The sequence below is a fragment of the Callospermophilus lateralis genome, chromosome 7 (assembly GCF_048772815.1).
Source record: "Callospermophilus lateralis isolate mCalLat2 chromosome 7, mCalLat2.hap1, whole genome shotgun sequence".
Classification (NCBI taxonomy): domain Eukaryota; kingdom Metazoa; phylum Chordata; class Mammalia; order Rodentia; family Sciuridae; genus Callospermophilus; species Callospermophilus lateralis.
In genome coordinates, this window is record NC_135311.1 from 119029788 (window position 1) to 119050931 (window position 21144).

Sequence of the window (21144 nt, forward strand, 5' to 3'; positions counted from 1 at the left end):
CTTCAATAGACTTATAAATATGGTACCATTATCATTCCCATTTGACAGGTGAGCAAGCTGAGGCTCCCAAACTTTTGCTTTCCTAGGCCACATTGCTAGGAAGAGACAGAGACAGCACTTGAATCTAGGTGAGCCTCATCTCATGGCCTACGCAGGCAACTCTCAGGCTACATTTCATGCATGCTTTGGCTGGGTGGAAGCTCCGTGAAGAGTATGTACCCATTTGGAGCAATGTTTAGGACTCTGTCAGCTGTGGTTTTGTCACAGAGCTTACCTCTGGTGCTACTTTTTCCTACCTTTATTTTTTTCTTTATGCTGAAAACTCTGTAGTATATTTAGTCTCTGTCTATGGTTTGTGGCATAGTTCTATGAACAAAAATTTTGTATTGTATTTTTCTTCTTTGCTTCCATATTTTTTTAACATCATGAATTCTGCCCCACAAATTGTGCCCCACAAACAAAAACAAGAACTTCAACCCATAGGCTTGGAATGCTGAGGCAGGAGGATTGCAAGTTCAGAGCCAGCCTCAGTGACTTAGGGAGGCCCTGAGCAACTTAGTGAGACCCTATCTCAAAATAAAAAGGGGAAGTGATTCAGTGGTTAAGTGCCCCTGGGTTCAATCCCCAGTATCAAAAACAAAAACTTCATCCATTAATGGTTGATCTTTTCTTGGAGGTTGAGGGCAGGGCAGGAACCAGTGGACTAAGTCAGAACCCTTGTTCGTGAGCACAAAGTGGGGAAAGCCTTGAGATACCTGTAGGCTAATAATTACATTCCATCTTGCCCCTGGGTGTATATATCTATAGGTTGATTTTAATCAATTTTGTAATGTAGTGGGGTAATGAGTAATAAAGTATCTTTCCCTGCAGTCCCTACCCTGACACCCAGCAGGAGTATGGATGACAAGATTCTCTCTGTCAGGCTTAAGTGTGAGAAAAATGAAGAATTAGGTAGAGAAGAAAATGTGGTAGAGTCCGGGGTACAGCCAGACACCTGGAGAAGCACAGGTGGGGGACAGGTAGGGGTATTTAAATAAAACTGGGCCCCAAGGCAGGCCTTAGGGAGTATCACAGGTGTCCCCATCTTTCTTTGGGGACAGTGAGGGTTTCTTTTAGCCCAAATGCTGGAGAAGAGTCACAGAGGCCTAGTGGATGAAGACTTAGATATGTTCCTAAGGCAGAGCACCTCACCCCAGCTCCTTGGTAACTGACCTCCCGGCCCCTGCCCCTAGCTCAGCGACGAGTTGAACCAGCAGCTGGAGGCCGTGTGCGGGTCTGTGTTTGGGGAGCTTGAGTCCCAGGCCGTGGACGCCCTGGACCTGCCCGGCTGTTTCCGCATGCGGAGCCACAGCTACCTCCGGGCCATCCAGGCCGGCTGCTCTCAAGATGACGACTGCCTACCCCTCCTTGCTGCTCCTGCCTCTGTCTCAGGGAGGCCCGGCTCCTGTAAGTATGCTTTCTCTGTCCCTGGCCTGGGCCTTGGTTGGAGACCACCCTGGTGTCCGTTCCGGTCAGTGCCATGGCTGTGCTGTGGACAGATCACGTTCCTCCCTGGGCAGGATGAGAACAGTCCTTGGCCCTGTGTGTAGCAGCACATGGCGTGCGCGTGGCGGCCGGGTCCTGGGGGAGCACATGGGTGTGCCTGGTGATGGGCCTTAGATTCTTGCCGGGATGTGTATCTCATTCCCTGTGATCCTGCTTCGCCCTCCACAGCCTTCAACTTCAGAAAGGCCCCGCCCCCCATCCCGCCGGGAAGCCAGGCCCCACCCCGCATCTCCATCACCGCCCAGAGCAGCACCGACTCTGCCCACGAGAGCTTCACCGCCACGGAGGGCCCAGCCCGGCGCTGCAGCTCCGCAGACGGGCTGGACGGCCCCGCCATGGGCGCACGCACCCTCGAGTTGGCGCCCGTGCCACCCCGGGCCAGCCCCAAGCCCCCCACACTCATCATCAAAACCATCCCTGGCAGGGAGGAGCTGCGGAGCCTGGCGCGACAGCGGAAGTGGCGGCCGTCCATTGGCGTGCAGGTATGAAAGGAGGAGGCACCATCGGAGGCTCAGGTCCGGCCAGTTGGGGAGGGGTTGAGAAGATCAGAGGGGCTTTCTGGATACATAGAGCTTCTTGGCCTGTCTTGAGCTGCAAGTAGACCCTGTGCCTGGTCATCAACAGGGCTGTTTCAGCAACTCTAGCGCGCTCAACTCGTCCCTTTCCTTGTACCATCATCCCTGATAGGGAGTGCAGAGAGGGGCCCAGTTATTGCCACCTTGATGTGTCTGCTCTCTCATCGCCTCAGGGAGATTATCCGTTGAAGATTTGCCAGTTGGCTTGGGGCTCAGCCAGTGCTGACCATTCTCTCTGGGAAGGGGTGTTTCCCCTGGCTAGGCCGCGCTGCTGACTCCTCCACCCTGCCCCCAGGTGGAGACTATCTCAGACTCTGACACCGAGAACAGGAGCCGAAGAGAGTTTCACTCCATCGGTGTACAGGTGGAAGAGGACAAGAGGTAGGTCATGGTGGGTACACTCGGTGGGTACACTCGGGTGTCACTGGGGAGAAGAGGAGCAAGGGCTGATATGTCCTCCTTGGCTCACTCTGCCTGCACTTGCTCTCCTACTGGAGTGAGACCCCCCTTCTTATTGGGGAGAAGTCAGAGCAGACAGAGGTTGTCCACAGAGACCTCCAGGGTAGTCATCAAACCTAAAGCGAGTTCTCCTTGTACTCATGCCACTCTCAGGTGCCTAGAGGCAGACAGACAGTGGTTGGGGAGAAGGAGAGGTAAGGAAAGGTAATAGGTGGCAAGCGGGCCTCCAGTCATTGTCCTTTACAGGGGATATAGGACTGCCAATCCCTCCTTACATCCTGAGGTGTGCCAGTATGTGAACCCAAAAGAAAAAAATAAACAGGAAGACCGCTTGTCTCGGCTCCTGGCAGATATAACACTCCTCCTCACTTGGCTTGCACAACGTTTAACCAGTTGGGGGGTACCTATTATATGCCTGAGTCTGTGGTGTACCCAAGACAGTAGAATTACCAGCAGCCACTCTTCTGGAATTAGGTGGCCTCAGAAACACTGCTTCCTTAATTTCCACCTGAAGAATTAGCATTGTAAGCTCCAGAGGGAAAATTGAAAGAAGTCCTCTCTGTTGTTGGGTCACCTGGGGAGACACTTTCTTTAACAACCACATGGCCATGCCACAGTGCCCATCTGCCCTCTGGAGCATGATGCCTGGTGGCCCTGGGTATGGTGTCTGGGAACCATTCTGAGGCTGACTGAAGGTTTTGTGGTAATCCAAGTTGTCCAGGCCATACCCACTGAAGGCGTCAAACTAGTGCACCAGCACTGTCCCTTGCAGCTCTGTTCCCATGTGCCATTGTTGGCCTTCTGGCCTTCCTTGTGGTTCTGCCATCTATTCCTGGGACCCCCTGGGGTTCCTGTGTGTGTGTGTGTGTGTGTGTGTGTGTGTGTGTGTGAGATCAAGTCTTCTTAGGGTTTTTGTGGGAGTCACCCTTTTTCTCCACTCCTGCTCTACCTTCCTGAAGGTCCATACACTCCTGATGTAGTAAATGCTTCCTTCAAGGGTGGCAAAAGGCTCCTTCTGTTGCCCCCATCACTCCTAAAGCCACTGGCCTCCAAACTCTTAATAGGTCAGGAAGATTACAGAGAAGTGACAATTTATGACAAACTCAATTTGCAAATCCATGACTTAAGTTTGTGAGGATGGATATAACTCTATGCTCCTAATTCTACACATCACCCTGACTCCAGTGCTAACTGTGGACCATAAATCAAGCCCATGTGTCTTTACTACTTGCTTGGGATGCATCCAGATAGATCCCTGAGGAGTCCCTCTATTCCTCCTAACAAGCCTGAATCCTGGGAGGAGTGTAGCAGGCATCCTAGCTGTGCACACTCTGCCATTCATTCATGATGTATTCATTCAGCAAATACTTATTAAGCCTTTGTTATATGACATGTGTTTGGTGCACTGCCTTAAATGCTCAGGGAAACACCAAAGACACGACTTTTGTCCTTATAGAAGTTATGATCTAGAGGGAAATTGAGGCAATCAGTAAATAATCCATGAATAAAAATAGGATGATACATTGTGGTAATACCATGTAATGATATTATTGTACATCATGGTGGGAATATGAAAGAGGAAGAGATAAGAGAGAAGGAACCTTATTTAGATTAAGCAAATGACATTTGAACTGATGTTTGAGAACACTACAGTGATGATTGGGGTAAAAGCATTCCAGGGAGAAGAAATCACATATGCGAAGGCCCTGGGGCGAGAAAGGTTTGACACGCATCAGAAACTGATAGAAGGTTCCTGTGATTGGCAAGGAGTGCAATGGGGGAGTAGCGAGTGAGTGCATTGGAGAGTTCCAGGGGCCAGGTCATGCCGAGCATGGGCATGATAAAGAATTGGAATCTAATTATAAGTAATGAGTAGCTATTAAAAGGTTAAAGAAAGAGTGTGACATGCTCTAATTTATGTTTACAAAAGATCACTTGCTACTGAATGGAGAATGAATTTGAGGAAAGTAGTGGTGGAATTGAGGCTAGTAGAAAGGTGATGGTGTTTTGCACTATGGTAGCTATTATGATCTAGGTCTTTTTTTTCCTGTTTTATTTTATAACGGGGCACTGCTAGGATATGGGGACACTATTAAGTTTTGCCTATTGATTTTGTATTTAGCAGCCTTGATGCTCTTCCTTATCAGGTCTCAGGTTATCTGAAAAATCATGATGGGTTTTCTGTATAGATTTTTTTGCAAATGAGGATATTTCTTTCAGATCTTTATTTTAAATTTATTTTTCTTATAATAATGCATTGAATAAGACTTCCTGTTTACTCCTGAGTAGTAGCTTGCTTATTCCATTCTTGAGTTTAGTAGCTAGGCTTCTCAAGATGTCTGCTACATTTTGTGATAGGTACTGTTTTTCAGGTTAGGGAAATTCTTTCTATTGCTAGTTGACTAAGAGTTTTTATTTTCATTTTTTTTTAAATAGAAAAGGCAAGTGGAATTTTACTGAATGCTTTCTCAGAGTCTACTTAGATGATCCTAGATTTTCTCTTTCCATGTGGAATGTGGTGCATTATATGAATACATTTTCCCAGTTGGTCCATTCTTTCATTCCTGGATAAACTCTGCTTGATCCTGTTATCAGTTTGGATTGAATTTGCCTGTAAGAGGGTCTCGGTGTCTCAAAGAAGTGTATTTCTCTTACATCTAAAGCCACCTGGAGGTAAAGAGGTACGGTGTCAGGACCCTAGGCTCTTCTTTGGCTGCTTTTCCGTCCTTTGTGTATTACCTCATATCCCAGGAGCTGAAATTCAAGCTCCTCCTGCCATGTCTGTACTGAGCAGTGGGAAGGAGGAACGGAGGAAGAAGGGCATCGTCCTTTTTAAAAAGTTACACACAGCACTTTAACCTACGTCACCTGGGCTGTACCCACATTACGTGGTGGCAACTGGCTGCTGGTGGGGGCGCTGTGGAGGATAGTCTTTCAGCTGAGAAGCTGTCTGCAAAGTACAAAGTCCACAGCTGAAAATTAAAGTTCTTATGACTAAAGACTGAGACGAGAATGGATGTATGGAGCTCTTGGAGCCTTGCTGTATTATTTTTATGTGTATTGCTATATTTTTGAGTAGTTATTACTTTAGGATTTTTATACCTATGTTCACGAGGATATTGGCCTGAAGTTTTGTTTTGTTTTTGTTCAGCTCAGGTATTAAGGTTATGCTAGACTCCTAAAATGAATTTGGTTGCTTTCTTTGTTTCTGTTCTTTGGAACAATTTGTGTAAAGCAGGCATGATCTATTCCCTAAGGTTTGGGAAGGGTTACCTATAAAACTATCCAGGCCTGATGCCTTTTGGGAATAAGAGAGCTTTTGGAACTATGGTTTCAGTTTCTTTAGTGGTTATTGATCAATTCTGGTTTTATTGTTCTTTTTGAGTCCATTTTGATGACTTGTATTTTTCTAAATAGTGTACCATTTTACAAAAATTGGTAGTTTTCCAAATTGGCATGAAATATTGTGTCTAATAGCATTATAATTTTATAAATGTTCATTTTATCTTTAAGTTAGCTTCCTTTTCCTTCCTAAGACATGTATTTATGCTTGACCTCTCTTTCTTGATCAACCTTGTATCTTCTAACATTGAAATGTATTTTTAAATTACATTTTATCAGCCTTTTAAATAACTAGCTTTTGGTTTCGGTGAGCAATCATAAATACTTCCTTTCTTTTATTACTTTGGTGTTACAATTTTATTTCTTCTAACATGTTTGACTTTTATTTAAAAAAAAATTCTAGAACTCAAACACTGACTTCTAATATCTCTTATTTTTCTAATGTGCTTTTGGGGCTATAAATTCCCTTTCTTGCTATGCTGTTATAACTGCATCTCATAAGTTTTGGAATTTGGTATTTTTCATTGTTCAGTTCTAAATAGTTTGTAACTTTCATCATATTTTTCCTTTTAACCTGTGAATTTAGAAAAAAATTTCTGGTTTTATTGTTTGTTTGTTTTTGAAGTTTCCAAGTGTATTTCTTGGAGGGAGGGCCTGACTTTTGATGATTGGTTTCTGAATTTGCTATGTGTGGTCACAGCATATGTTCTGTCTGGGACTTAGTCCTTAGAATGTGTTGACGCTTCCTCTATCATATATACACATATTATATGTATATCATATATAGCATATCACATATGTGGTCTAATTTATAAATTATATCTTTCAAATGTTTATCTTTCATTTTCTTGGTACATTTCTTGGTTTTTGTTTGTTTGTTTTGTTTTTTGGTATTGGGGATTGAACTCAGAGGCACTTATTACTGAGCCACATCCCCATACCTTTTTTGGATTTTATTTAGAGACAGGGTTTCACTGAGTGGCTTAGGGCCTTGTTAAGTTGCTGAGGTTGGCTTTGAACTCAGATCCTCCTGCCTCAGCCTCCTGAGCCACTGGGATTATAGCTGTGTGCCCATTTTATATATATATATATATCTGATGGACCTTTATTTTATTTATTTATATGCAGTGCTGAGAATCGAACCCAGAGCCTCACACATGCTCAGCAAGTGCTGTACCACTAAGCTACAGCCCCAGCCCCTAATCTGCCAGTTTTGAGAGAGGTGTGTTTAATGTCTTACTGTGATTGTGGATAAGTCATTTTCCCTGGTAACTTTATTTTTTGTTGAGTCTGACTGTGTGCTGTTATAGTTATTTTAGCTTTTCAGTAGATTGACTCTTTTTATCATGAAATAGGCTGCTTCCCCTACTCACTAATGATTTTTGCCTTTTTAAAAAATTTCTAAGCTGCTTTCTTTTGGTTACTTTTCCAATACATCCTTCTGCATTTCTTTTTTTTTTTAATATTTATTTTTAGCTGTATTTGGATACAATACTTTTATTTTATTTATTTTTATGTGGTGCTGAGGATCGAACCCAGGGCCTCACACATGCTAGGCAAGCGCTCTATGGCTGAGCCACATCCCCAGCCCTGCGTCTCTTTATTTATGATGTTCCTATATCCTTATGTTTTAGATGTGTTGGTTATTGTAAGCAATATTTAGCCAGAGTTTAGTAGACATACTTAATCCATTTGATGTTGATATAGTAATATTTTTGTTATTTACTTGGATTTATTTCTGCCCTTTTTTATGAGGGTACTGGTAATTGAACAGAGGTGCTGTACCATTGAATTAATCCCTAGGGGTTCCCTAGAACCCCTCTGTTTTTTTTTTTTTTTTTTAGTTTGAGTCAGAGTCTCCCTAAGTTGCTGAGGCTGGCCTTGAACTTGGGGTCCTCCTGCCTCAGTCTCCCCAGTAATGGGGATCACAGGTGTGCGCCATTATGCCCAACTATTTCTGTCACCTGTAAATTTTTTTCTATATAACATGCTTTTTGTTACTTTTCTCCTCTCTGATTTTTCTGTTTTCTGTTAACTGATCAAGTATACTTTCTTTTTCCCTTCACTGGTTTGGAAGTTTTACATTTTGTAGTAGTGACTTACCTTACAAATTTGACAGATATGCTTAATTTCTTGGTTTTCTAATGATGTCTAAAATTAGTATTTCTATCCCTCTTAGATACGAAACAAGAGGCTCTGAACACTTCCATTTTCACTTTAACTCCTTCCCTTCATCTTCTATATTGTATTTATCTAGGATTTTGATTATATCTCTTTAAAAGTTTCTGCTCGGTCAGTTGTTGTGTTTTTTATGGCTTAATAGTGTGGATTTACAAACATGTTTGAGCAATATATGAGCTCACTATTACTGCCTGCTCTTTCCTCACGGGCTCAGTTTCCACTGTGCTGTCGTACACCTTGAGCTTGGGACCACTTTTAAAGTTAATATCTCTGCTTGAATCTCCGTGTTTCCCTGGCAGTACACATTTGAATCCCACACCTCCTCACAAAGCAGCCTTAATGTTCTGATTTCCCAGCATCCTGCTTCCAGGCCACACTCCTGAATCGCTGGCATGAGCTTATTTGGTCCAGGTTTGTAAACTGAACAGACCTTCTTGGTTTCTGGCTTCATGTTACGGGTATCCTTCCAGCATTCCATGACACTCAGATTTGGGGTCTCTCCTCCCTCCCTTCCTCCCTCCCTCCCTGGGCGTTCCCTTCTAGCCTCTAGCATATGTCTGGCCCCAGATTCCCGGGGCTCCCTTGGCTTAGACGCCCTCTCACCACTTGCGTTTTGAATTTCCTTTTTGCTTCTGGTACCTGAAGATGTCTCTTTCCTGTTTTCAAGCTTGGCATTGTAGCAAAAACACCTTTTCAGTTTGATTTTCTCCAGTGTTTCTAAGTGTTTGGGGCGTGGGCGGGAGCTTCCTAAGTAGATTCAGTCTACTATAGTGATCAGTGGTTTGATCACAAGGCTGGTAGCAGCAGATTCAGGGAGAAGTGGACCCAGGTGAGAGGCATTTTGGGGTGAAAGGTTGGCAGGGCAGGGTCAGGCAGAGAGCCTGGGCTTCCCTGCCCTTGTGTAAGTGCTTGGTGAGGTCTCGATGGGGTGGAATCAGTTTGAAAAAGTGTCTGAAAAATGGGATTGCCTGGGACAGGTGATCACACTGGGAATTCAGAGGCAGTGACAGGTGGGGAGAGGGGAGATCTGGCCCATCTCTCTGGCCCAGCTCCCTCGCTTGTCTGCTGAAGGCATCCTTAGTTATACACCTGTACAGCCCTTGCCGTCCCTTCTGTCCCTGGCACTTTGAGTCTGACTCACCACACGCCATGCCCCAGCTGGCGTTTAACAGTGAGCCATGAATTCCAGCAGCCTCGCCAGGCAAATATCCAGGACTTGCCCCCCCACCCACTACCACCCATTTTCTTGGACTCCTGTCCTTTCTCCTGTCTAGCTTGTCTGTACTTTGGTTTTAAAATTGCTGGACAGGAAAGTGCTTGTCTCTGCCCTTCAGGGTCTTCTCTGCCAACCTCTTGGGTACAGTTCAGATGCACAGCCTGTTACATCTGACAATTGCCTGTGGATCCTTCTAGTTGTCCATCATCAGTGATGACTTAGCTTAGATAAATGCACTGGGGTGGGGACTGCACCCTCACCCCCAGCCCAGGACTCATTTGCCCACAGATGGATTGGATTTCTGTTATTTGCCAAATACTGGGCTGGGTATTGAGGATAGACGTGAGCAGAACCAGATACAACTCCTGCCTTGGGGAAACATAGCTCCATGCTAATCTCAGAGTCTCCTCAATAACAAGGAATAGGGCTGGGGATGCCACTCAGTGGGGGAGCACTTGCCTAGCTCTAGTGAGGCCCCGAATTTGATGCCCAACAGTGAAACAAAACAAAACAAAACCCAGGCGGGGGGAGACTTACAGCTGTGACAGCTGGCACAGAGGAGAGGCAGGTATGCCATGAGACTGTATTCTGGGGGCTTTAACCTGGTCATAGGGGTCAGACCGGGCATCTCTGGGAAGTGACATTTGGGTAGAGACCTGATGGATGAACAAAAATTAACTGAATGAAAATCAGAGATAAAAAATGTTCCAGGCAGAAGGAATGGCACGTGCTAAGGCCTTGTGGTGAGAAGCAACATACCTAGAAACAGTCATCAGCTCTGTCCCAAGGTGCCCTTACCACCCTGTCTTCCCCACCCAGTACCCTCTGGGTCATGTAAAGGGTCATCTCGTGTCCTTGCTGAATTTTAGAATATTATCCTGGGGCCCCCTGGGGGTCACAGAAGATGTGCCTCCAGCTCCATCTAACCATGGGCATCTGACAACCCTACTTAGACCCACTTGCACCCACCCAGGGCCACTTGGGAAACTATGTAGGAAGGCCTGTCCACCCGTTCCTTAGCATCATGGTCACTTTGGCGTTATCACCTGGGGAAGGGCATGTGCTGGAAGGACAAGCCCTTGGAGCCCCAGGAAGGAATCTCCCATCCTCATGAAGCTACATTCCAAGATACGCCCTGGCACAGGCATTGCCTCCCCTCGCCCCCTTCAACTCCAGGGTGGTTCCTAACTGACCTTCATGACTCCTCCTGAAATGCCATCTAGTCCCACCCAGGCTGGGGTGGTGCTCTCGGGGACCCCAGCCTGATCATCTTAGATGCACTGTGCCTGGCTGACGTGGCCCCTCCTCCTCCCTGCCCTTCCTCCTCCTGCCCCTGCCCATCTCCTGCCCAGTACCCTGGCAAACCCTCTTGACAGTTTCTGGATTTTTCCTTGGACACTGTGTCTCAGGGGGTAATCCAGCTTCTTGCCAGAGGTTTATGTGTTACCCACCAGGGAATCACAGAGGGAACATCTCTCTAAAGTAACCATGAAAACAACTTCCAGAATCCCCAGGAATGTGATCATCACCTGGAAGAGCTGAAGAGGAGGAGGCCTCTGGAGCCTAGTTAAAAGGCCTGAGGAGAAAACACCGTGAACGCATTGTTACACGGCAGTGATAATTCACAGCCGGAGCCAGTTTCTATCCTGTGCTTACAGCTGTTGGTGGAGAGCACAGCAAACACTGCCAGATCCAAAACTTAAATGGCGCATAAGCCCTGGGCTTCACAGTCCTGAAGACTCATCTGCTGTAGTTAGGATTAGGTTTGGCTGTGAATTATAGATCCCCCTCCTCCAAGTGACAAGTGACTTCAAAATGGTTGAATTTTATTTCTTTGTTGCTGAGAACAATCCCAGAGGGCTGGTAGGTGTTCCATGGTGTCAGGACCCAGGCTCCTTCTGTTTTCCTGCTCTTCCACCCTTGACACTTGCTTGCTGTCTCATGTTCTAAGTGGCTGCTTGTGGTCCAGCCATCATGTCTGACTCTGGTTATCAGGGAGGAGGGAAGGACAAAAAAGGGCACACCTGTCTTTTTAATGACACCCTTCTTTCTTTCCTTTTCTTCTTTTGAGGGGACTGGGGATGGAACCCAGGGCCTTGGGCATGCTAGACAACTGTTCTACCACTAAGCTATACTCCGAGCCCAATGCTTTCCATATATATATATATATATATATATATATATATTCTGTTTATATACACTTGAGATGATAAAATTATACAGATGGAAAACAGATTCAGTGCTTTCCTTTGCAGAATACTTTCTGGAAGTTATACATACCACTTTTGCTTATATCTTATGGACTGGAACTTAGCCACATGGTGATACCTAGTTGTAAGGGAGATTGAGAAAAGAATCTGTATCCAAAGTGGCCACTGTCCAGCTTAAAATTATGGGATTCTGTTACTAAGGAAGAAAGGAAAAATGGATGTTGGGGGATAATTAGTGGTCTCTACCATCCTTCCTTCCAGCCAACCAACCAATCAACCACCCAGCCAACATTTATGTTTGAGGAGCTGCCCTATTTAGTGAGAGAGACAGATATGCAAATAACTCACTACAATACAATGTGATATGGAGTATAAAAGAGGTTTTGTTTGGAGTACTGTGGGAGAACAGATGGAAGTGATCAACAGCAATCAGAATAATTAATGACTACAATGCCCTCACTGGGCCTCCTGCTACATTCGGACTATTGTGTATATCCAGCTCCCTTTCTTTGCAGTGAGAGCCGCAAACTTTCCTACTTCTCCATAATAGCCAACACAATGGGCCGGCAGGTGCTGTCCTGAGTTCTTCATACACATTATCTCACTGCAGTCTCGAAAGCTGAGACTGTTCTTCTCACTTACAGATGAGAAACAGGCCCAAGCCATGGAGCGGGCTGTTGGATGCGGGCAGCCTGGCTCCTGAGTGCCTGGGCTTAACCTCTCTGTTCTGTCGCCCCTTCCTCTGTCCCCACCAGTCTCCTCCAGCAGAGGGTCTCCCCAGCCACTGCACTGTGACGGCTGATGTCATCTGGTGGGACCTTGCTTCACCTCCAGGCCAGCCCCCAGCTTGCCTGCATCCCTCCCCCGGCTCGGCCTTGGTCTCCTTGGCTAGAGCTTCCCTCCCCTGCAGTCTGGAGAGGCAGCAGGCTGTGGTGGCTTAAGGAAGTCACTCGGCCTCTTTAAACATCACTTTCCTGTCTGTAAGTAGGGATGGGACTAACACCCTTATCACGGGACTAGCCTTGCACCTACTCAGTGCTCAGAGGATGTTGTTACTTTTTATCCCCCTTCCATATGGTTCCTTGGACTGTATCTCTCTGCATCTTCAATCAACTTTTCTTTACAGGTCATATTGGTTTCCTATTCCTGCCATAACAAATGACCACAAATTCAGTGAGGTAACGCATACATATTAAATATTCCTGGAGGTTGGAAGGCTGTACCGGACGGGTCTCACAGGGCTAATATCTAGGTGTTCCAGGACACGTCCCTTAGGGGGCTTTGGGAAGAATCTGTTTTGTAACCTTTTCCAGTTGACTGAGGCTGTTTGCATTCCTCATGGCCTTCAGGGGTTCAAAGCCAGCTGCACTGGTCCTGCCCTCAGGTTGCCTTACACCAGCCTGGATTCCTTCCTCCCACCTCCTGCCTGACCTCTTGCCTCCCTTTCTCACTAACAGGGACCCTGTGACTAAACTGCACAGTCCTGGATAATCCAGGGCACTCACTTCATCCCATCTGTGGAGTTCCCAACACATTCACAGGCTCAGGGGATTTGGGTGTGAACCTCTTTGGGTGCCATTATCTTGCCTACCTCTGGGATTATTTCCCCTTGGGATGTAGTAGGTAAGAACCATCCTAAATAAAACACCTCTCCTTTAACTGTGTGCCCTTCACACTTCTTTGCTTCTTAGGCAAACTTTTGTTTTTGGTACCAGGGATTGAATTCAGGGGCACTTAATGACTGAGCACATTTCAGCCTTTAAAAAAATTTTTTTTGAGACAGTCTTTATTAAAATGCTTAGGGCCTCAATAAATTACTGAGGCTGGTATTGAATTTCAATCCTCCTGTCTCAGCCTCCCAAGTGGCTGAGATTACAGGTGTGCACCACCACATCGGCTCTTAGGAAAGCTCTTTGAAGGAGTTATCTTGATTAGGTTTCCCACTTCCTTAAAACCCGCTGCAGTCTCTGTCTGCCCCCACATCCCACCAAACCCACTTTTGCCCTGGTCACAGTGGCTTTGGTGACACTTTTCGTTCTGAACCGGCTGCATTGTCCGTGCCGTCTGCTCATTCCTGCTGGAGACCTTCCTCTCCCTATCTTCCTTTAGGTCATTCTGGTTTTCTTTCTCATCCTCCCTGGCTTCTTCCTCTCCTCTGTGAGCTATGCTGTCTCCACCCCCCTGTGAAATGTCCGTGTTTCCCTGGACTTTAGATCTTTGATCCCTTGCTCTTTTCTTGCTAGTTTTAAATGCCACTTACACAAGGATGGCTGACTCCTGCCTGTGCTGTGGAAATCTCTGGCCCCTGGCTGGGAGTGTTGGTGAGGAGTGTGCTTCTACTACTAATCTCATGAGCTCATCAGCTCTTCAGTCTTCCTTGACGCACACACAGAGAGAGAGCTCACTGAGGTAGTGACTTGAGAATCATGAAGTCTGGGGCACTTGGTGCTTCTGTTCCAGACTGTGTGGCTGCTTCCATGGAGATGGAGCGCCATCCTCTCAGGACTTCTCAGAGGAAGGTGTGAAAGACAGCAGGCCCAGGTGAGCCAAAGGACAGATCCGTGTTTAGTGGGGGTGACAGGGAAGCAACAGGGATAGCAACTTTTTGGTAGTGTATTTACTGGTGCAAACCCCACCTTTACCTCTGTGATTTGCAACTCCTGGAGCTCTGAAGGAGTTACATGCTCACTAGTTCAAAGGTACAGAACTATTCATGGGAAGCTAAGATGCATCCTGACGGTAGTTAGACACACAAGACTCTCACCAGGGAACAGTTTAACCAAATAGTGAGGCTGCCTCTGAATGCAAGAAGACTGCTGGGAGGGGGGTGTGAAACTGAAGAGTGGCCTGGGGACAGTCAGGAGATTCAGAGAGGAAAAGGGACTTGGCTATGGAATGGATAGGAAGTGAAGAGGAGGAAGGCCATTTGGGGCAGGGGAATAGCATGTGCCAAGGTGGAGAATCAGGATAACAGATAATCTATTTGGGGAACAGGGAGATTGTAGGGGAGATGAGGTCAAAGATGAGGACAGCAGCTGGAGCATATGGGCCTCATAAGGGCTTTAGGTAGGTTCTAGCAGGAAGTTTGAACTTGATCTTGCTGGCAGTGGGAAGCTATCAAATTTTTTGTTCCAGTTCTGGGCATTAAACCTAACATGCATGGTCAGCAAGTGCTGTACCACTGAACTATTCCTCTTACCTGAAGAAATGATGGTGTGTGTGTGTGTGTGTGTGTGTGTGTGTGTGTTTGTGTTTACTGGGAATTGAACCAAGGGTCCTATGTATGTTAGGCAAGTATTTTACCACAGATCTACATCCCCAGCTCCTATTTAAAGGTTCTGATCACAGAAATGACTTGACAGAGTTCAGCTCTTTTAGGAAGACTACTCTTCGGTAGATTGGGGAGGGATTGTTGGGCCTTAGATCTTAAAATATGCAAGGTATAATTTTAGAGGAGATACCTTGATAATTACTGGCCCATTCCTATAATCTTATATTCCTATAATTTTATATGTGTGTATATTTTTAGATATAGGTGCATATTTATATATAATATATAATCATATATAACATCTATTTTAAATATACCCTCACACATATTAGATGGCCTAGGTGAACACATAGTGGCAAAGCTAGCATTAAAACTCAGGTCTGCCTCCTAGTCCAGTGATCTTCAATATTGATCTGAGTGGTTGTAGTGGTATCTGAAAGGAGGCTGTCCAACTGTCTAGGCACATGGTGATGCCAGTCTTGACCAGGGCAGACACCCAGGTAAAGACCATGTGGGAGGCAGTGAAGACATGTTGTCTCTCCTCCTCTCTCTCTTGGTGGAGGTGGGGACATAGGGCTCGTTGGAGACTGCACATGAGTGCATCTCTCTTTCCTGGGTCCTGCAGCATCCTTCTGGGCCTGGTTTCTATGGCAACAGGCTCCCAGCAGGCAGCCTGCCAGCTGGAGGGAAGCAGGCAGGCAGGCAAGGAGAGAAGGCCTGGGCAGTATGGGGAAGGCTGAAGTTGCGGGGGTTGGGAGTCTCCTGGGAAGCTGGACGGGTCTCTGGAGCTGTCCCAACAAGCCGGTCTCTCTTCTGACCATGTGTGGAGGGGGCGGGGAACTCAGGACCCATAGATCTTTCTTGTGAGGTCCTTGCATTCTCAGATGTAGAACTTCTGTTCATCCTCTGTCCCCCCGCATCTCCTGACTCCCACTTCTTAAAGTATTGTCAGACCCTAACCTTATACATCTTAGGAGGCCACTGAGTTCTTTATAGAAAAGAGCCCCTACTCTGAACTCAGGGGAAAAAAATGAACAAGGCCAATTGACTTTCTGTTTTGCATAGGATTTGCATATTATTAACTCAAAGACAAGAAATTTCCAGGCCTGTGTCATTCCTGCCAACAACTTAATTCAGCTCCACTGGCACTGGCATACTGTGTCTGGCCAGGCTCTGGGCTGAGCTGTCAGGGTCCCTAGGGGAGAAGTCCTCCCAGCCGCATGCCCACTCCACCCCCAGCAGCTCCTAGGCACCTCCTCCCCTGATGTTCTAGCAGCTGCTGTGGAGTGTGGAACAGAGTGCTCGACTGCGGAACCCAGCAGGCAGCCCTGGGTCCAAATTTCTGGCTCTGCTACTTTGTGGCTGGGTGATGCTGGGCCTCTGGGCCTAGGTTTACTCATGGGTCTTAGGGCTCAGTACACACTGTACAGCCAGTGCAAACCAGCATGGATTTACCTTTGTTAGAATGCTGAATGCATTTGCATTCATCCATAAAGAGCTAACACTACCCTGGACCCTACCTGGGACCCTCTGATCTACCTCACAATCCAGCTTCTACAGGTACGGTCCCAGCACTTTGGTCACAGTCTGCTCAGATTGGTATATGACAGCATCTGTTCTGGCCATGGAGTACTGGTTGTTAAATATTTTGACTGTCACCCTGTGGAGAGGTGGTGCGATGAGTAGGTATATTGGGTACCTACAAGTTGCAAGGACTCATCCATTTCCAGTGCTCACTGCTTTGTAGGTTCCCTTCCTCACTACTTTCCCCTTTTGCCTGGGATGTGGGTGAGGGCTAAGATGATCAGGGACAGAGGGGACAGGCACCTCTCTCCACAGGCGGGCAAGGTTCAAGCGCTCCAACAGCGTGACGGCCGGTGTGCAGGCAGACCTGGAACTGGAGGGCCTGGCCGGCCTGGCCACGGTGGCCACAGAAGACAAGGCCCTGCAGTTTGGACGATCCTTCCAGAGGCATGCCTCTGAGCCCCAGCCCGGGCCCCGGGCCCCCACCTACTCAGTCTTCCGCACGGTCCACACGCAGGGCCAGTGGGCCTACCGCGAGGGCTACCCACTGCCGTATGAGCCGCCGGCCACCGATGGGTCGCCCGGCCCTGCCCCCGCCCCCGCCCCTGGCCCCGGGTCTGGCCGCCGCGACTCCTGGATGGAGCGTGGTTCACGTAGCCTCCCCGACTCAGGCCGCACGTCCCCCTGCCCACGGGACGGCGAGTGGTTCATCAAGATGCTGCGGGCAGAGGTGGAGAAGCTGGAGCACTGGTGCCAGCAGATGGAGCGTGAGGCGGAGGACTATGAGCTGCCTGAGGAGAGTGAGTCGGCCCCAACCAGGAGTGTGGCGGGGCTGGGGGCTGGGGGCTGAGGGCACAGGGGACCGTGGAGCGGGGAGAGTGGGGCTGCGGCATCGTAGGCTCCCCCCACCCCGTTGGACTGAGTTTGCCTTCTTTCCTGGTTCTTCAACCCCAGAGCTGGGGAGGTGGGGGGTCAGCAGTGGCAGCAGGACCTGCTGGGAGCTCGGGGAAGCAAGCCGCTCTGATCAGGTAGAAGGCTAGACTTCTAGAAGATGGCTATCAATCCAGGTCACCAAATCCATGAGGACAAAGGGAATCCATATCTGAGGAGTGGGGATCCAGAGTGATCCAGGAGCAAGACCTGGAGGTAGAGGGAAGGCAGTGCCAGTCAGATCAGATCTGAGGCTCAGCTAAGCAGTCATTGCCCTGGCCTGAGAGGGCATGGCCCCGCCCTGTAAATCCAGGCTGAGGGGAGACACAGTCTCCAAATTTATGGGACTAGGAAGTCAAAGTGTCATGTTCATGAAATTACCTAGTAATAATTCTTTTTTTTTCTTTTTTCTTTTGTGGGGCTGGGGCTGGGACTGGGGATAGAACCTGGGATTCCCAAATGCTAGACAAGTGCTCTACCACTGAACTTCACCCCTAGTCCTCCTTATTTTTGTGATAGGGCCTTGCTAAGTTGCTGAGGGTCTAAGTTTGGTCAATAGGGCTAGGCTGGGGCTGGTATCCATCTGTTCTCTGATGTTGAAGGAGGAGGATACAGGATGAGTGCTTAGCTAATGTAGGCTGTGTGAAGGAAGGAGCGTCAGTGCCTCAGGATTCAGTCCTCTTGGTGAGGTGGGCAGGGAGCTGCTAGTCAGGAATTGAGGATGGGGATGGGGAAGGGGCTGGGGGAGATAGACTGTGCAAATGACTGAGTGGTGAGAATCATTCAGGGCAGACTTCCTGGAGGTGGGGGAAGGAGATGTCTCATTCCTCTCCTTGAGTTTCCTTCTGCTTTCCAGTCCTGGAAAAGATCCGCAGTGCTGTGGGCAGCACACAACTTCTCCTATCCCAGAAGGTCCAGCAGTTCTTCCGGCTGTGTCAGCAAAGCATGGTGAGTGCCCATAGGAATACAGCCCACCAGGTTTGTGGACCTGGCAGGTGACCCAGAGTGTGACCAGGAGGTAAGACCAGGTCTGTGTGCCTGCAGGGGTAGTTTTGAGTATATTGTGCCAGGAGAGGGGGTCAGGTATTTGTGCCCAAGAAAGGAGAGACCTGGGCTCTTTTTGATCTTGCTTTCTCCCACCCCCAACCCCTCTCCCAGGTTGAACTTCCTGAGGGTGAGATTGGATGGGGCTATCTGTGGTCCTGACTGGGGTCAGACCTCCCTAACTGGCTGCCCCCACTATGTCTTCCACTGCTGCAGGACCCCACTGCGTTCCCCGTGCCCACCTTCCAGGACCTGGCGGGTTTCTGGGACCTCCTACAGCTCTCCATCGAGGATGTGACCCTCAAGTTCCTGGAGTTACAGCAACTCAAGGCCAACAGCTGGAAACTCCTGGAGCCTAAGGTGTGTGTTTGGGGGTGTCTCTAGAGGCCACACCCAGAACAGTTACCTTCCATGGAGAGATGTGTATGAAGGGGAAGGGCCCATGAGGAGGGACCCATGGGCAGCAAGGTGATGGGTGACCATCCGCTTCCAGAACTTCTGGTCATTGCAATCTGGGTGGCCCCAGTACTTATCACTGCCTGAACTTCCAGAGCTGCTTCAGGCATCTCTGGCCCTTGCAGTTTGGGAGAATAGAACTAGACCTAGAAGGTCACCTTCAGCTCAGGCCTAGGCATAGAGGACAGAGCAGTATATATACTCTCAGACCTCAGCCTACTAGATCTTGTCTGCCATGGGTCTCAAAGGAGTAGCGGGTCACCTCGCTTGCCTAGCCTCGGTTCTCAGAGCTGTGCCCATGTCCACCTGGCGTGAAAACACAGTCTCTCAGCCAGCATCCTGATGCGAGATGTTCAGAACAGCTCCACCAGGGGGCGCTCGAACACGTCACGTTTTAGTGAAAGATGGGGGGCGGGGGGCTTTGACCTTGGCAGATCGAGTACACCTGGGGCTTCTAGTCGCAGCACCCGCGTTCAGAGTCACACAGTTTCCATCCTTCCGGGAGCTGGGACGTGGGGGCACGGGATGCTGGGTGGACCCCGGCGCCCAAGCTCAGCCGGCCGCTCTCCCGACAGGAGGAGAAGAAGGTCCCTCCGCCGATACCAAAGAAGCCCTCGCGGGGCCGGGGCGTGCCGGTGAAGGAGCGCTCCCTGGACTCCGTGGACCGGCAGCGGCAGGAAGCGCGCAAGCGGCTCCTGGCGGCCAAGCGCGCCGCCTCCTTCCGCCACAGCTCGGCCACCGAGAGCGCGGACAGCATCGAGATCTACATCCCCGAGGCCCAGACCAGGCTGTGACCCGCCCGGCCCGCCCAGCCCGGCCCGGGCCCGCGGTTTTCTACCCGTACTGTACACCAAGCGTCGAGGTCACTGTGAACGCGGGCCGCCCAGTGCGCCCGCCGCGCCGGCACCGCACGCCCCGGCCCCTCCTGCCCGTCACACTCTCGTGGGTTTTTTACCTTCCTGACCCCACGCGAAGGCGCCCGGGCTGGGCTGGGGGCCGTGCCTCTCCGCCCTGCGCTCCCCACCTGGAACCCCCACCTTCCTGGTCCGACGCTTTGTCCCCACATCCCCATGGGCACCATCTCTGCCATTATTTCCCCCCACGGGCCAGGCCGGGCCGGGTCCCTCATCTGGGCTCTGCGTCCCCCCACCCACCCCGCGGGGCTGGGCTTCGTGGGGATCAAGCTTCGTGGCTTTTTATGAAGAATCCCAAACCCCGCCTAGGAGCCCAACCCACCCTCCCAGGGCTCCACCTTCAGCCCTCAGCCCACAGGGCCCAGGGACCACAGTGGCTGGACCAACCCAGGACCAGGGCGCCTGGGCCTCTCCCCTTTCCCAACGGCTGGGGAGGGGAGATGGGGGCTTCCCCTCACCACACCTGTGGCTGTTCCCACATCCCGAGTATCCCAGGAAAAATAAAACCGCAGAACTGCACTTGAGCCAGCTGCTCTCTCCAGAAGAGGCCACCTCTGCCTGGGGGTGGGCGTGGCAGGGAGGGGGGGGGCAGAGAAATGCCATGCTGGTGCTCTTGATTTTGGGACAGCACAGGTCCTAAGCCCCTCCACGGGAATGGGCCAGCTTGGAGAAAGGGGATTTGGCCCTCTGGTGGCCACAAAAAGGACCGAGGCTTTCCTGGAGGGGCTCTGGTGGCCTGCAGAAGGGAAGGTGACAACCTCTTCACTCTCCCTGGTTCAGTTTGGTTCCCTTTCTGCCTCCCATTCCTCCTAGAGTTCCCCCACAGCGGGAAGCACTGGCGCCCAATGCGAGGCACACAGCATGTGCTCAACAGACAGTGTGGTTATTATTAGGTATCTACAAATATCGTTTCTTTTCCCTTGAGGGCACAGTGTTCCTTCTGCTCCAGTCATTCCTAACCAGCAGCAGAAAACTATTCAGAAAAGTGCTGCAATTTCCTCTGATGCCTCCTATGGGTGGACACTGGGAAAAGGAAGTAGAAGGAACGTAACTTTCCTGGGAAGCCAATCCAGACCTAGTAGTAGTGATGGCTAATATTTATCAAAAATGCTTCATGTGGGTCAGGCAAGGGATGCATGCATTATGTGAATATAGCTCATTCTTACAATGGAGGACAAAGCTGAGCCCAAGGAAGGTTAAATGATTTGTCCAAAGTCATAAAGCTAAAAGTGGTATCCCAGGTCTATTGCCAAGTCATGACTTCTTAGTTTTATAGCCTTTCTAGCTCAGAAAAGACTTGGTTGCAGCTCCCACCCAGAAAGCCCTATTTCTAGTCCCTTGAGGTTAGTGTGTCACCTTGAGACAGGAAGAAAATCCCCTCAAGGAGTTGGTTGCTTTTATGGGCTCTCCTGGACCAATTCTCACATTTATTCAGCAAACATCACTCTCAGACACCATAGAGGTAACCCTGAACTGT

At 49.0% G+C, this 21144-nt stretch overlaps 1 protein-coding gene across 2 annotated transcripts in view; it reads left to right on the forward strand.

Moving 5' to 3' along the window:
* Dlgap3 (DLG associated protein 3) overlaps positions 1–19609 on the forward strand; it is a 37210-nt gene extending 17601 nt beyond the window's left edge. Inside the window, exons 4-10 of one of the 2 annotated variants that reach the window (XM_076862987.2) lie at positions 1233–1446; positions 1714–2027; positions 2416–2501; positions 16639–17123; positions 18110–18201; positions 18514–18657; positions 19329–19609. In XM_076862987.2, coding sequence (XP_076719102.1) covers positions 1233–1446; positions 1714–2027; positions 2416–2501; positions 16639–17123; positions 18110–18201; positions 18514–18657; positions 19329–19547 — 1554 coding nt within the window. In that variant the 3' untranslated portion in view covers positions 19548–19609. The remainder of the gene's footprint in view (positions 1–1232; positions 1447–1713; positions 2028–2415; positions 2502–16638; positions 17124–18109; positions 18202–18513; positions 18658–19328) is intronic. The other variant, XM_076862988.2, reaches the window with a different exon arrangement.
* Positions 19610–21144: the final 1535 nt, after the last annotated feature.